Source organism: Rutidosis leptorrhynchoides, chromosome 1, assembly GCF_046630445.1.
Source record: "Rutidosis leptorrhynchoides isolate AG116_Rl617_1_P2 chromosome 1, CSIRO_AGI_Rlap_v1, whole genome shotgun sequence".
In the NCBI taxonomy this organism is placed as follows: Eukaryota; Viridiplantae; Streptophyta; class Magnoliopsida; order Asterales; family Asteraceae; genus Rutidosis; species Rutidosis leptorrhynchoides.
The window spans coordinates 505,966,711-505,981,617 of NC_092333.1; the positions used below are offsets into that span (position 1 = coordinate 505,966,711).

Genomic DNA, 14,907 nt, shown 5'->3' on the forward strand with positions numbered 1-14,907 from the left:
AAGCTTGTATCCAATTACGCCATTTAACCCCAAACCCGGGCGGAAATAACGCAAAGTCCAAGAAATCCCAATTAACCGAGTCAAACGCTTTCTCGAAATCAGCCTTCAGAATTGATGATGTGTATATCCGCATACCTCATATACACGCATCACACGTGCATCACACGTGACTGACATGCGCCTATCAATAAATAATCAACAAGTTGCGAAGTAGTAACTTAAAGTATTGCAATGCGCCACAAGTACAACGCGCTCATGATCCATCAAGCGGCATCAACATGTGCGCGCCTATAATACACGTTACTTGCGTTAAACCAGAAATTGTCGATAATACTTAATCAACGACTGTCACGTACAATTTACAGGAATAGCACAAATCAACAAAAGACACAACATGTGATTGGCACGATCCCATCATGTACGATCACCAGATTGTGGGGCAGTCTGCACGGGGACCACTCACACTTTTTCATCTTTTGCAGACGAAATAGTACAATGTGGCAAGAGCATGTTCCCTTTGTCCTATTACGTGGCACTAAATAACAAAAAACGTCCACCTATAAATAAGGCATCAAACCCTCATTACAACACACGTTACACACATTACATTATACACATACACTTGCACTAACAAATCACTTACGATTATATCATTGTCATTAAGACTCTGACGTGCGCTACCGGAATCTTAATAGCTTTATTTAACGGTTACATGTAACGTTCTATGAACATAAACCCTAACACCTCCCTTAAGCCATCAATACCGGTTAGCCAGATGATGTTGGTCGACGTTTAATTACCCATGTTGAGATCATCATCTCACATTAGGGTTATTCACGGTGCACCGGACCGGAGAATTAAACTCGAATGGCCCTTCAATCCCCCTCTTTTGTTGCCCAAGCGTAGACCAAACTCTAAGGATTAAATCTATGATTGATCAAGTATCATCATTTTCTTGTGCTTTTTCTTGTACCAACCGATAAGTTCACTCAACAAAAGCGGACTGTCCATAGTTTGTTCCCTTTGATGGATGTCGTTTGCTCGGGGCTTATAACATTATGACGGTTAGCCAAAACTTTTGCGAAAACTTTATAATGCGAGCTAATAAACAAAATAGGACGGTAATCTTTAACGTTAACAGGATTGCTTACTTTCAAGACAAGGGCAATAAAAGAAGAAATATATCCATAGGGAATCATTTCAGATCACGTAAAAGCATCGACAAAATTGAACACCTCCTCTTTTATGTTTTCCCAATTGCGTTTATAAAGAAATAATGGGTAGCCATCGAGACCGGGAGCCTTGTCATTACCACAATCCTACAATGCCAGCTTCAATTCTTCTAATGTAATAGCATATTCAAGGGAGTTTCTGGAATTAAAGACCAATGCAGAATGTTGCTGCTGGAATCTCGATTTAAAGTGCTCCATGAAAATACTTTTTACTTGAATGGGATTAGAAATCCATATTCCATCACATAAAACTCCTTTGTACAGCTTGAGTTCTCCTTTTTGATTAATTAATGCATGGAAGAATTTAGTATTCTCATCTCCCTCGAGGTCCCATTTAACATGAGTCTTTTGTTGCGAATCTATATTCTAGAGTACGTAGATTTCATCTCTATCTTTAAGGAGATTAAGCTTTCCAACCTCTCCTGATCCGTGGTTATACCCTCATCTAGTCTTTTTACTATGGCCACAATCTTATTAGAGATAGCCTTGAGACTAACTTGATCGGCTAGCTTGAGAGATTTAGGTTTAACATGAAGAGGAGGTCCTTCTGACCCATTGAAAACCGAAGAGACCAAATCATCAATGCCCGATGTACGAAGCCAGGATTTAAAAAATTCAAACAGAGTCGGACCAAAGGCTATCTCGTTTTAAAGATGGGTTTTCCAAGCAAAATCGACAAATCCACCGAATCGCCTCAAGAGCATTCGAACGCGAATCGAACCTAATGAAGGCACACTTCTGATCTGGCCAGCACTTCACGTCAACAATCTTACCGAACTTACCAAAAGAATCGAGCAAAACCAATCGTGAATGGCCATGATTCAAGATTCCAACAAAAACTGTAGCATCTTCACTATCCTTCATCTCCGAAAAGGGCACTGAACCATGAGCAGCAGAGGATTCTTTGGATTCTCTTGGACAAAACCCGATTGAAAAAAATCAGCCAGGGTAGGGGGTGAGGGGATTAATAGGGTTCGCCGGAGGATGAATATGAGGTAAGAAGGTTAGAGGAGGTGGCCGGAGCTCTACCGGAGTTTAACAGTGGTGGAAAATGGTGGTCAAAAGTGACCGTTAGGGGTGATTGGGAAAAGTGAGAGGGGGTGTTTGGTTTTGACATTTGAAAATGGTCAAGAAAAATAAAAGAGGCTGAGTAATGAGATCAGCAAAAAAGAAAGAATAAAGGTAATTGGAGAAGAGATGGGTTACTGCTAAAAATAGAACTTATAATACAGTGAAAAATTCGATGAATAAATAAATGAGATTTATTTATATCTAAAGTCTCTGGTTTCATTTATACTTGTAGTAGAAGTGTTCACCTTACCAGAGAAAATTGTATTTGTATTAAGACTTTAGGTCTAATTTCTATTTTCGAAATCTTGTTTGAAAGAATTCATTTTTAGTGTTACATAGAAATCAATTTCTATCATAAACTTGTCTAATTTTTCTAAAACATAACATTTTCTAAAACAATTTGTGCGCAGTTTATCCTTAATTAAAAGTATACGTTTCACAATAACGAGCAAGTACCTTGTAACATTTCCAAGGTTACCACCGCCAATAAACCTAAACGCGGAGCCATGATTCGAACTTAAGAGGAGTTGCCTTACTTTGGGTGCGCTAACTATGATCGAGACATATTTATATCGGGTTCGCACCACGAACCAACAAGCCCCACATGGCCTCTCACTATAGCTAAATTAAATTAAATTGGTAACGGCATTGTAAAACAAAATTAAATAAAATGAAATAAAACCTATTAACTTTACACGACCTCTGTCTCATAGATTATTACCCTCCAGGCTAAGCGTAAGCACCAACAAATCCAAAAGAGAACCCCAAAATTAGGAATGTTAAAGGAGGACATCTAATTACATAGCCATTAACTAAGTAGCTTTAAATAATATAATATTAATTAATATTTACCTTACTAATTTATTTCCAAAACCGAAAGATGAGTCAACTCAGCTCCCACAAGCAACCATCTTTCTCCGATGATAGCATTTCAGAAGAACATGTCCATTATTGCGATTGTTGTCATTTTCATTAATATTTGAAGATTCAATGATAGAACACTCAGCACTTGTTTGACTTTGACATTGAACATGAGGATGAGATGGTTGATCATTTGCCTACAATCATCAACTTTTATGTTTAGAGTTGACTTTGACTTATTAACAGCCAACCTACAGTAATGATATACTCCACTAATAATACTAATTACTAATAAAAGTAAGATGGAAAGTTACCAATATTTCAAGAGAAGCGGAGCCGGTGCCATTAATGGTCTGGTCGTCCTGAGTAATACTACTAGCAAAATCAAAAGTGATCAGTAAATAAATGACAAAACATAAGAAAAAACCAACAGATTATTATTAATTTAAATTAAATTTGATTACATTAAGTAATAAGGTTTTAAAACACATACCTTAACGAATGCTGATCCACCATTATACCACTCTCCTTGATTTTTTCTACTTGAGACACTTCAGAAACGGCAATAATAGCATCTAAATCAACCATTTTAGAGTACCATTAATATTTTCATAATTCATTTTATAGAATTGAATTCCCATTTACTTATGTGTGGATCATATAAACTTATTCCTTATTCACTTACTGGGCCAAGTATATTAAAGTAGCTAAAAAGGAAACGGGTCAAAAGCATTGAAAGTCTTCAAGCTCGCAAGTATTTAACCAAAGACACAAATTATCATTGTAACTATATTTGACAAAATACTTTCAATACCTTGTAGAGAAAGTGTTCAAGGTGAAACCAAACCCAAACCTACCCGACAAATACAAAAGATAACTAATATTGACCCATACCAAAACAACCCGCCCATATAGCCACCTTTAGAGGCATTACAGAAACCACACCTCTAGATTCTGCTGAAGGTTGATCCCCGTAATTCAAGTATTTTTGACACATATGCGTGCCTTGGAAATCAAGAAACGTGTAGCCAAGAAAGTCCAATTTTTGAGATTCAGTCATCACCGAGAAACCAAACGATGACGTCCACGTCTTAAGCACACTTGGAACAGCAGGCAAAACTAGTCTTTCTATTCCTAATTCCACAAGTTTCTGAAAAAGCCAAATTTGAAAACGTTAAATAATTATAATTAATAAATGCCAAATTATGACATCATCAGAAGGAAAAAAACACGATTTTACCTTCTCAAGCACGCTCATTAGAGCATGACACATCCCACTTCTACGGTACCGAAATCTTGTACCAATAAGAGGGAGCTCCGCAACTTTTTCTCCATAAATCCTTTAAATGGTAACAACAAAATATGATTAATATGTGAAATAATTATAATACTATAATCTAATTCTACAAATAGATTATTACCTTATTGAAGCTGCTGAAATTAGTTCGTCCTCTTTTTCCAGAAGAACTGTATAGAATCCCTTAAAGTTCAAACGGTTTAGTTCTGACCTGAAATTTTATACAACAACCCAACAAGTTACTGGTGCTAAATAACATTAAAGATTAAAATTTATTAAAAGAACAGATAAAGTATAAATTACCATCTACAGAAAATAACATCTTCGACTATATCTCGTTGGGTGCGAGGTTCCTTTACGGGTTCAAAACACTCATGCATCACACTAATGGCAATATTTAGCTTGCTATAGCTCTCGGCCATTTCTTGGATAGTTGTGATGTCATGGTCCACGTCATCAGGTCTCTTGTGTTTCAATATAGTCCATGTTAAATCATCCCTACCCACCGGAATCGGTTTCCCCAAAAGATTGTTAAGGCCGGAATGAATCTGTAAAAAAAGTAATTTTTAACATAACCCAGTTATGGAATTATAAGCATAACAATTGTTATAGTGACGACCTTTTAGAAGTAAACTAGTTTAAAAACTCCTATACATAGCCATTGCATCAGCACATAGTTTAAAGTAAATCTTTAGTCAAAAGACTAAAACAAGCTTTACTAATATCAAAAAGAAAGAAAAAAAAAAACAAAGATTTTGTTGATCAAATCCATACAGAATCTAAGTAACCTAACTTTAGTTTGAAACTTCACCAAAAGTAGAATTATGTCAAAACCGTTATAGAATAATTTTAGAATCAAGATATTGCATATAAATTAAGGCATGCAGAGTAGATTTTTGCCCATTAAGAATGACTATACATACCTCTTCGCACCTCAGACTACAAAACCAATTTACTTGAGGATAACTCGCTAGTTTCAAGAAACCTTCTTTTCTTTTTACGCACCCAATATGATCTGCAGAAAAATTGCTCATAAATTAGAATAAATACAAGGCTGCATTATTTAATATCAGAAACTAAAAAAAAAAATTATAAAAAAAAAAATCAAGTATGCATACATCTTCTTTCACACTGTTCACAATTCAGAATTTTATTATCCGTATCTTGCTCACACTCATCACTATATTTGTTTTGGTTACAAATGCGGCAACAGCATGACGGGCAGAACCAATCACCATCCGGGACCTCCTAAACAAGCAAAAAAAAACAATACCCGTTAATAAAAATTATATTTATAGCATTAAAAATATGATCTTTAAAGAAAAGAGAGCACATATTACCTCTAACCCTAGGCATCTTGTGTGAAACGATGATGGGCATTGGTCACATAGAACTAATTCCCCGCCATAATGACAAACAGAACAAATATAATCGTTATCGTTTATTATTTTTTGTCGATTACCCTTTATTTTGCGAGGTTCTTTCTTGAAAAGTTTTGCACTTTGATCACTTTTGAGCTGCAATTGACAATCTAGTAACGAACGACCATCTTCAAGAAATATGTTAGCTGAAGGTCGTTTATTTGAGCTACCAGCATGAATTTCAAACTTTGAAACACTAAAAAGCATTTGACAACAACTACATTTAATCCCATCTCGATTTACCCGGCCTTCTTTCATTGTATGCCCATCTTTTTTACAACGGTAAAAAACTTTTGATCTTGGTACGATAACATTATTATCTACCAACCAAGATAAAACGGTTCGAGGGGTTTGTTGCATTGGAGAATTCTCTTCACGAACCCTTTTGCAAGACCTTAACACATGTTTTTTTCTTGAAGAACTTTCGGTTTCTTCATCTAATTTTACATTAAACAAAGATTCTTTTCTTTTCGCTGCTGCTTTAATACTAAAACGACCGTCCTTTTTCTTGATTATGAGTTTACCAACCGCCTTTTCTTTTTTACTCTCTCCTCCTTCACTTTTTTCCATATTTACATCAGAAATACTACTATTTTGTATGTAATAAATGCAAGCTTGACGAAAAGATTGGAACTTTTTTCCGTTTGGTGACGTGTACAAAGGCCGTCGACACATGACATCAGCATAAGACATTAACCATCCAACCGCACGCAAATGTTTCTTTGCCCTATCACACAAATTCATAGATTCAACATCTCTCCTTTGCTGCCAATCATGATTTTCATCTAACGTAGTCGAATAATAGTCAACCACGGCCTGCGGACAATATTCAGAGTCAACCTCCATTGACAATTGTGCCCGTTTATGTGACTCTAGAGAAGCAAATTCAGATGAACGGTTACATATATCCGCACATAAAACATTCAGTGAAAAGTACAGTTTTTTGTTGGGGCTGGTGTAACGATATCTAACATTTTGACATGTTCTTGACCCGTTATTATCTTTTTTAAACTCAACTTTCCAACCTAGATACAACAAGTGTTGTCTAACTTTCACTGCTAACGCTTGAGGAGGCCTAGAATCATTATTCTTATACTCATAGTATTGAAATATTGAATCGGGACAGCACTTAGGTTGAATAGCTAGATCATGTTCAACCATACAAGATTCGTTGACTTTGGTCCAGTTATTACTTGGATCATAAATTCGGGTGCTAATAATTTCTCTTTTTGAAAATCCAGGCGGACCCACATCATCATCATCGGTATCAGCATTATCTTCGATGGGTAAAATATTAGAATCAACGGGTAAAACTGCAAGAGAATCAAAGAAAGAGGCTTTGACTTTTACAATCGAGTCAACAAACTGTTTGTTTATATCCAAGTTTTGATTTTGAACACTTTTCCCTTGCAAACTACCAAAAAAGTGAACCATTGTTAACTTTAAATTATCTAAAATCACTTCTTTAATGGTTTCTTTCCATATATCCCTAACCTTAAATGTCCACTCCTTAATGTCTTTCTCGAAACGTTTCTTCATTCTCAATTCATACCAAATTTGTTTAACGGAAACAAGAACCGGCGATTCTAACTCTAATTCCTCAAGTACTTCAAGAAAAACCCAATCCCCACATAAATTCCATTCTTCGGTAACTACATTCCAATCACGAGTCAACCGTATGTCGTTAATTGAAGCCCTAAGTTCATCACCAATATCAGGAAAGAAAACGTATCTTTCTTCAGACAAATCATTATAGTCGAAAATAACACCTTCCCACCATGCATCTTGATGAAACACATCAACACATTGTCCATAATGAAGACACCTAATATTATCCTTAAACCGAGGCGGCACGGGCCTTATTCTTATTCTTTCATGATTACGAACGAAAACTGGGATGGATTCGACCATGTTATCTGAACCATCATCACATAGAATGTGATCGAATTTGACAACAAGATTCTGGTTCTTAACATCTATCACAGTTGCAGAGTGCCATGAGCCTTCAAAACCATCTTCAAGACTCCTTATCTGAAACAGTATCATATATATTTAATATTTAATATTTATAATTACACAGAGAAAATATGATTTAAATAAACAAAAAAGCAAATATTTTGATGCAAGAACTACTATACTGCATGACCAGATTTAGAACAAAAATTAAGAACCCCGAAATTTCTTACCATTGTATTTAGAATTTTAAATATTCAGAATCAATTCAAATTCTTGAAATTGCACTAAATCAAACAAAAAACCCCAAAATCATCATCTTATAATCAGTGATTAAATTAAATAATTTCACACATAAAAAACTACCAATACTAACTCAAATAATCCACAGCTTCATAACCCCTAAATTAAACACCAAATCAAAGCACAAGATAAAAACACCCAATGTAGGAAAAATCATAGCATGCAATTAGTTAAAGAAAACAATTGATAATAATAAATCAAAACCCACATAAAAGTTTCGATTTTTCGCAAAACCCATATAAAGAAACATTCAGATTTTAATGTATGAATGATTTTTAGCAACAAAAAAAAGGGGGAAGAAAAAATTACTTCAACTTTTTGGTGAGGCGTAAGCTTCTGAATGGGTGAAAGTTTTTTTCTTTTTCTTGAAGGTTCAATGTCGTCAACCGCCATTGATGAGGTTTTGGAGAATTGAGACTGATCTTTATGATCCCCAGTTTTGTGTTTGGTCAAGAAACATCATAACAACAAAGGGTTTTAGTTTGTAGTACTATTTCACCTATCAATTTCTTTTTTTTTTTTTTAAATTAAAAAATGAATCGAATAGAATTGAATAATCTTTATTTTAAGTGAGAAATCTTAGGAACTCTATTGCCGAAACGTTGTGGCCAAGTAAGAATTAGCCTTCTCAAAATAAATAGAAAAATAATAAATTTATGTCTTATTATGCCCCCCACATGTACACATACTGAAAAGTGTGTTTATTTTGTTGGTCACGTGTTTTCTTATATGTTTTCTTTGTAGAATTTTTTTTTTTTTAAACAAACAATTTTTATTAATAAAATCAGATAATTACATTTTAAACACCATCATATTCTACGACTACTTTTACAATTAGACACTATCTACACAATAACTCATAACTCAATGGACGAAAAGACAAAAAGGCTCAACTTGAAAACTCAAGCTGGATTAGCTAAGAATACAGTACTCAGTCTCAGTGACAAAGCATCTCAAAACCAGTCCACTAATGATATCGCAATCCGCATGCGCACCTGCAAATCTATACGGGCACCCTCTAGGGTGTGTATGCATGTGCTCAGGTGCGTTATGCGGTATGCGAATTCGTATCTAATGCCTTTGTTCCCAGAACAGCGATTACTTGGCTATCAAGTAAATATCTTTTCCATAATTACATCCGTGATTCGGGGAGTTTGTTATGGAAATGATTGCCATTATCTCGGATGGTTCTAGAATTAGGGTTTGCCTATATATACAAACCCTAACTATCATTCTAAACATCGTCACATTACGTAACTACCATCTGCCACACGCCTTACGTAATTAAGCATCATTCTTCGTCTCTTCAAGGTTAACAGGTTAGTTCTTTATTAAGCTAGCACCTACAACCTTATTTGGGGCCTTCCGATCAGCGACCGCTATCGAAGGTGGACTTAATCACTTGGCCACCCCGCCGACATCATCATGTCGGCCAGGGTTATTCACGGTAGCCGGACAGAAGAGCCTTGTTCTAAGATCCTTAAACCCCACTAACGCATTGAGCAGGCATGTTAAACCAAATGGTAAAAATATGCTTGATCAAATGGTGCTTTCATTGAGAGTCGAACTAGTCCAAGACTGTTTAATTGCTTTCTCTTTTAAAAGGTTTTGAATTATAAGGCTTATTGTTCACGAAATTTTTTGAATTTTTTCTTTTCACAGTATCATGACTTCCGGGGACTCGTCGGAATGTACTCAAACGGATAATCAAAACACACCATCTGGCAGTCAGCATACGCAGGCTACGACTACGGGGGCGGGATACGCGCCATATCTTCCACCTGTATCCGGCGAGCCTTTTCAGAGGTATAAGCCGATATATCCAGATGGGATCACACCGCCAAGGGCAAACTCGCCAGTTACCACTACGCGGTTGGATTTTTCCGCAGTGGATCCAAGGGTCATCTTGGCAGGCACTAGTGGTGAAACAGTAGGCCCGCACGTAGTATGTTGCGGCCAGGTACCTATTTATAGTACCACGGTTTCAATCCCTCTGCAGACACAGAGTGTTCAGCAGATGATGTTCTGCGAGGTGTATATAAAATAGCTTATATTTTACAAGGAAATACTATTAAATACGATACAATTTTACACAAGATATTTATTTATTTATAGAATGGATATACTTAAACCTTGCTACAACACTTATAGGCAGTGTACCTAATCGTACAGTAGTGTAGTTTTTAGTAAGTCCGGTTCGGTCCACAGGAAAAATCTTTTAAACAAAGCTTAACGCTATATTAGTTTTATTTTATAAAAATACAAATATATATATATATATATATAAGTAATATTATTATTATAAAGGGGGGTTTTTACCGTTTAATGACCGATTTGTCGATTTTAAAAACTTTAGTTGCAGTTAAAACAAAATGTAAAATATTAAATAAATAAAAGACTTAATTTAAAGCATAAAGTAAATAACGATAATGAAATTGCGATAAATAAAAGTGCGATAAAATAAACTTGCGATAATTAAAAAGTACGATAATTAAAAGTGCAATTAAATACAATAACAATAAAAGTGCGATAATTAGAAGTGCAATTAAATATAAAATAAAGGAAATTAAATATGAGATAAAAGAATTATGCTTATTTAAACTTCCGTAATCATGATGTTTGACGTGTTGATTTTAGTTTTATGCCCATGGTTTAATTGTCCTTTGTCCTGGATTATTTAATATGTCCGTCTGATTTTTGTCCATAACAGTCCATCAGTCATAAATATAAAGTGCGAGTATCCTCGTCAAATTATCCTTATACCCGAAGTTAAATATTCCAACTAATTGGGGACTTAAACTGTAACAAGGTTTTATTACTTTGTTTAATAATTACACCAGGATGTCGACTGAGTGTAACCCAAGGTTTTAATACTTTATTATCAATTATGCCAAGTGTCCTTGTACATAATTTCACCCCTGTTTTAATAATTCTAGTGACTATTAATCCATTCCCGTGTCCGGTTAAATGAACGATTATTCGTACATATAAATACCCTGCCCATCGTATCCGATCGAGTGTATATGGTTATTTATAGGGACGTCCAATTGTGAATCTTTATATTAAAATTAACAAACTATCATTTAGTTAAACAAATATAAAGCCCATTAATAGCCCATAGTCTAATTTCCACAAGTGTCGTTCTTTTGTCCAAACCCCAATTATGGTACAAAGCCCAATTACCCAATTTTAGTAATTAGCCCAACATCATGATTACTTCGTTTTAAATAAGCATAATAATAACTTAGCTACGAGACATTAAATTAAAAAGGTTGAACATAACTTACAATGATTAAAAATAGCGTAGCGTTACACGGACAGAATTTCGACTTACACCCTTACAACATTCGCTAACATACCCTTATTATTAGAATTAAAATTAAAATTAAAATTAAAATTAAAATATAAATATAAATATTTACGTATAGATATAGAGAGATTGATATTTTTGGATATATTTTTCGTCGAACTGCGTTGGCTTTTATAGGAATTTGAGTCCAGGTGAACTCCGCGAGTCGCGTAATTTTTTACCTTCAAACTCCGCAACTCGCGGAGTTTGAAATTACAGCTCACCCAGCTTTGGCTCTTTGTTTGCCGACGATTTATAAATATATTATAATATATATATTAATTTTAAGAATTAATTATATATTATATTATATTTATATACATAGTTAACTTGTAATTTTTAGTCCGTTGCGTCGAGTGTTGAGAGTTGACTCTGGTCCCGGTTCTGGATTTTCGAACGTCCTTGCGTACAATTTAATATCTTGTACTTTGCGTTTTGAATCTTGTACTCTTGCAATTTTGAGACGTTTCTTATCAATAATTGGAACCTCTTTGATTGTATTTTGTACTTTTGAGCTTTTTGGTCGTTTGCGTCTTCAATTCGTCGAATCTGTCTTTTGTCTTCACCTTTTATTATTTAAACGAATATCACTTTTAAATAGAACAATTGCAACTAAAAGCTTGTCTTTCTTGAGGAATAATGCTATGAAATATATGTTCGTTTTTAGCATTATCAGCAGAATTCATCGTTTACACCGTTGCAACCTTGGAAACCACCGCGTCCAATTTCGCAGTTTTTGACTCATGCGGATGCGCATGCATTACTTAATAGTTGGGGGTTCGGTGTCATTCCGGATGCCAATTCTCATTGGATGCCGATAACCGCAGAACAGCAAAGCACTGCGCATACGGTTGGGCTTATAGCGGCATATCCTCAGGTCTCGCAGGCATCTGCGCCACAGGTTTCGATACTTTTTCAGATACCCGTATACTCTGAGCTGGCAAGCCTGCCTTCTTTTCCAAATCAGCCTTGGTTGTATCCTAATAATGCTAAAAACGAACATATATTTCATAGCATTATCCCTCAAGAAAGACAAGCTTTTAGTTGCAATTGTTCTATTTACAAGTGAAATTCGTTTAAATAATAAAAGGTGAAGACAAAAGACAGATTCGATGAATTGAAGACGCAAACGATCAAAAAGCTCAAAAGTACAAAATACAATCAAAGAGGTTCCAATTATTGATTAGAAGCGTCTCAAAATTATAAGAGTACAAGAAGCGAAACGCAAAATACAAGATATTAAATTGTACGCAAGGACGTTCGAAAATCCGGAACCGGGACCAAAGTCAACTCTCAACGCTCGACGCAACGGACTAAAAATTACAAGTTAACTATGCACATAAATAAAATATAATATTTAAATAATTCTTATAATTATTTATATATTATATTATTATTTATAAACGTCGGCAAGAAAGAAAATAAAGATATGTGACTTCTCCCAGCTGGCCATGCGATCGCATGGCCTGGAGGCACAAAAGCCATGCGATCACATGGCTCTGAAATTCAGCTCAGGTCCTATAAATTCAACGCGTTTTGGCCAAAATAAACACATCTTTTTCTTTCTCTCTATCATACGATATATATACATATACATATATATATATATATATATATATATATATATATATATATATATATATATATATATATATATTATATTTTAATTTTAATTTTAATTTCTAATAATAAGGGTATGTTAGCGAATGTTGTAAGGGTGTAAGTCAAAATTCTGCCCGTGTAACGCTACGCTATTTTTAATCACTGTAAGTTATGGTTAATGTTATTTTTAATTTAATGTCTCGTAGCTAAGTTATTATTATGCTTATTTAATACCGAAGTAATCATGATGTTGGGCTAAAAATATTAAGATTGGGTAATTGGGCTTTGTACCATAATTGGGGTTTGGACAAAAGAACGACACTTGTGGAAATTAGACTATGGGCTATTAATGGGCTTTATATTTGTTTAACTAAATGATAGTTTGTTAATTTTAATATAAAGATTTACAATTGGACGTACCTAGAAATAACTATATACACTCGATCGGACACGATGGGCGGGATATTTATATGTACGAATAATCGTTCATTTAACCGGACACGGGAATAGATTAATAGTTAATAGACTTATTAAAACAGGGGTGAAATTATGTACAAGGACACTTGACATAATTGATAACAAAGTATTAAAACCTTGGGTTACACGCAGTCGATAACCTGGTGTAATTATTAAACAAAGTATTAAAACCTTGTTACAGTTTAAGTCCCCAATTAGTTGGAATATTTGACTTCGGATATAAAGATAATTTGACGAGGACACTCGCACTTTATATTTATGACTGATGGACTGTTATGGACAAAAACCAGACGGACATATTAGATAATCCAGGACAAAGGACAATTAACCAATGGGAATAAACTAAAATCAACACGTCAAACATCATGATTATGGAAGTTTAAATAAGCATAATTCTTTTATTTTCATATTTAATTGCACTTCTAATTATCGCACTTTTATTTATTGTCATTGTATTTAATTGCACTATTAATTATCGTACTTTTTAATTATCGCACTTTTATTTATCGCAATTTCATTATCGTTATTTACTTTACGCTTTAAATTAAGTTATATTTATTTTTAATATTTTACATTAGGTTTTAACTGCGACTAAAGTTTTAAAAATCGACAAACCGGTCATTAAACGGTAAAAACCCCCTTTTATAATAATAATATCACTTATATATATATATTTGTATTTTTATAAATTTTAAACTAATATAGCGTTAAGCTTGTTTAAGAATTCCCTGTCGACGAACCGGACTTACTAAAAACTACACTACTGTACGATTAGGTACACTGCCTATAAGTGTTGTAGCAAGGTTTAGGTATATCCATTCTATAAATAAATAAATAACTTGTGTAAATTGTATCGTATTTAATAGTATTTCGTTGTAAAAATAATACTATTTCCTAGTACACCTCGCACACATCAAGTATTTTTGGCGCCGCTACCGGGGAACAATTCTGCTTAAACGCCGGAAGCGCAACGCTATAAAAAAAATATTTTTATTTTTAGTTTACTTTTATAAAAATACGTTTTTTTGTAAAAATACGTTTTAAATATTCAAAAATATAAAAAAAACAAAAATATAAATATTTTTAAGAGTTTGTTAAATATATAAGTTCTATAAAGTTTCTTTATCTTTATTTTGTAAAAATATAAGTTTTATTTAATTTATATAAATAATAAATATATTATATATATATTTAAAACAAAAAAACAGAAAAATAAAAATAAAAACTCACGAGGCCCAGTACTGTAGTAGCCCGTAACCTGGCCCGAAACCCTAGCCCATGCGATCGCATGAGCCCGAAGGCAAATATCCATGCGATCGCATGAGTCCATCTGACACGCCA

At 34.2% G+C, this 14,907-nt stretch overlaps 1 protein-coding gene across 4 annotated transcripts; it reads right to left on the reverse strand.

Moving 5' to 3' along the window:
* Window positions 1-2,850: 2,850 nt before the first annotated feature.
* On the reverse strand, window positions 2,851-8,594 carry LOC139876118 (uncharacterized). 4 transcript variants are annotated; one of them, XM_071863433.1, is made up of 11 exons: window positions 8,448-8,594; window positions 5,802-7,913; window positions 5,580-5,709; window positions 5,385-5,476; window positions 4,765-5,009; window positions 4,586-4,672; window positions 4,405-4,504; window positions 4,110-4,314; window positions 3,658-3,715; window positions 3,479-3,536; window positions 2,851-3,361 (listed from the first exon to the last, which is right to left on the reverse strand). In XM_071863433.1, exons 1-11 carry the CDS (start codon window positions 8,529-8,531, stop codon window positions 3,194-3,196), a joined length of 3,339 nt encoding a protein of 1,112 aa, XP_071719534.1. In that variant the 5' UTR covers window positions 8,532-8,594; the 3' UTR covers window positions 2,851-3,193. The 4 variants fall into 4 exon arrangements, with proteins under 4 accessions (XP_071719534.1, XP_071719530.1, XP_071719519.1 ...); XM_071863429.1 differs by having other exon boundaries at window positions 3,479-3,539; XM_071863418.1 differs by having other exon boundaries at window positions 3,479-3,539; window positions 3,658-3,739.
* Window positions 8,595-14,907: the final 6,313 nt, after the last annotated feature.

Excerpts from the sequence above, each read along its gene's own strand:
- LOC139876118 (XM_071863418.1), bottom strand. The coding sequence starts at position 8,531 with ATGGCGGTTGACGACATTGAACCTTCAAGAAAAAGAAAAAAACTTTCA. Across the intron at positions 7,914-8,447 it reads CGCCTCACCAAAAAGTTGAA|ATAAGGAGTCTTGAAGATGG; the intron begins GTAATTTTTTCT and ends ATACTGTTTCAG. Across the intron at positions 3,740-4,109 it reads ACCTTCAGCAGAATCTAGAG|ATGCTATTATTGCCGTTTCT; the intron begins GTGTGGTTTCTG and ends TGGTTGATTTAG.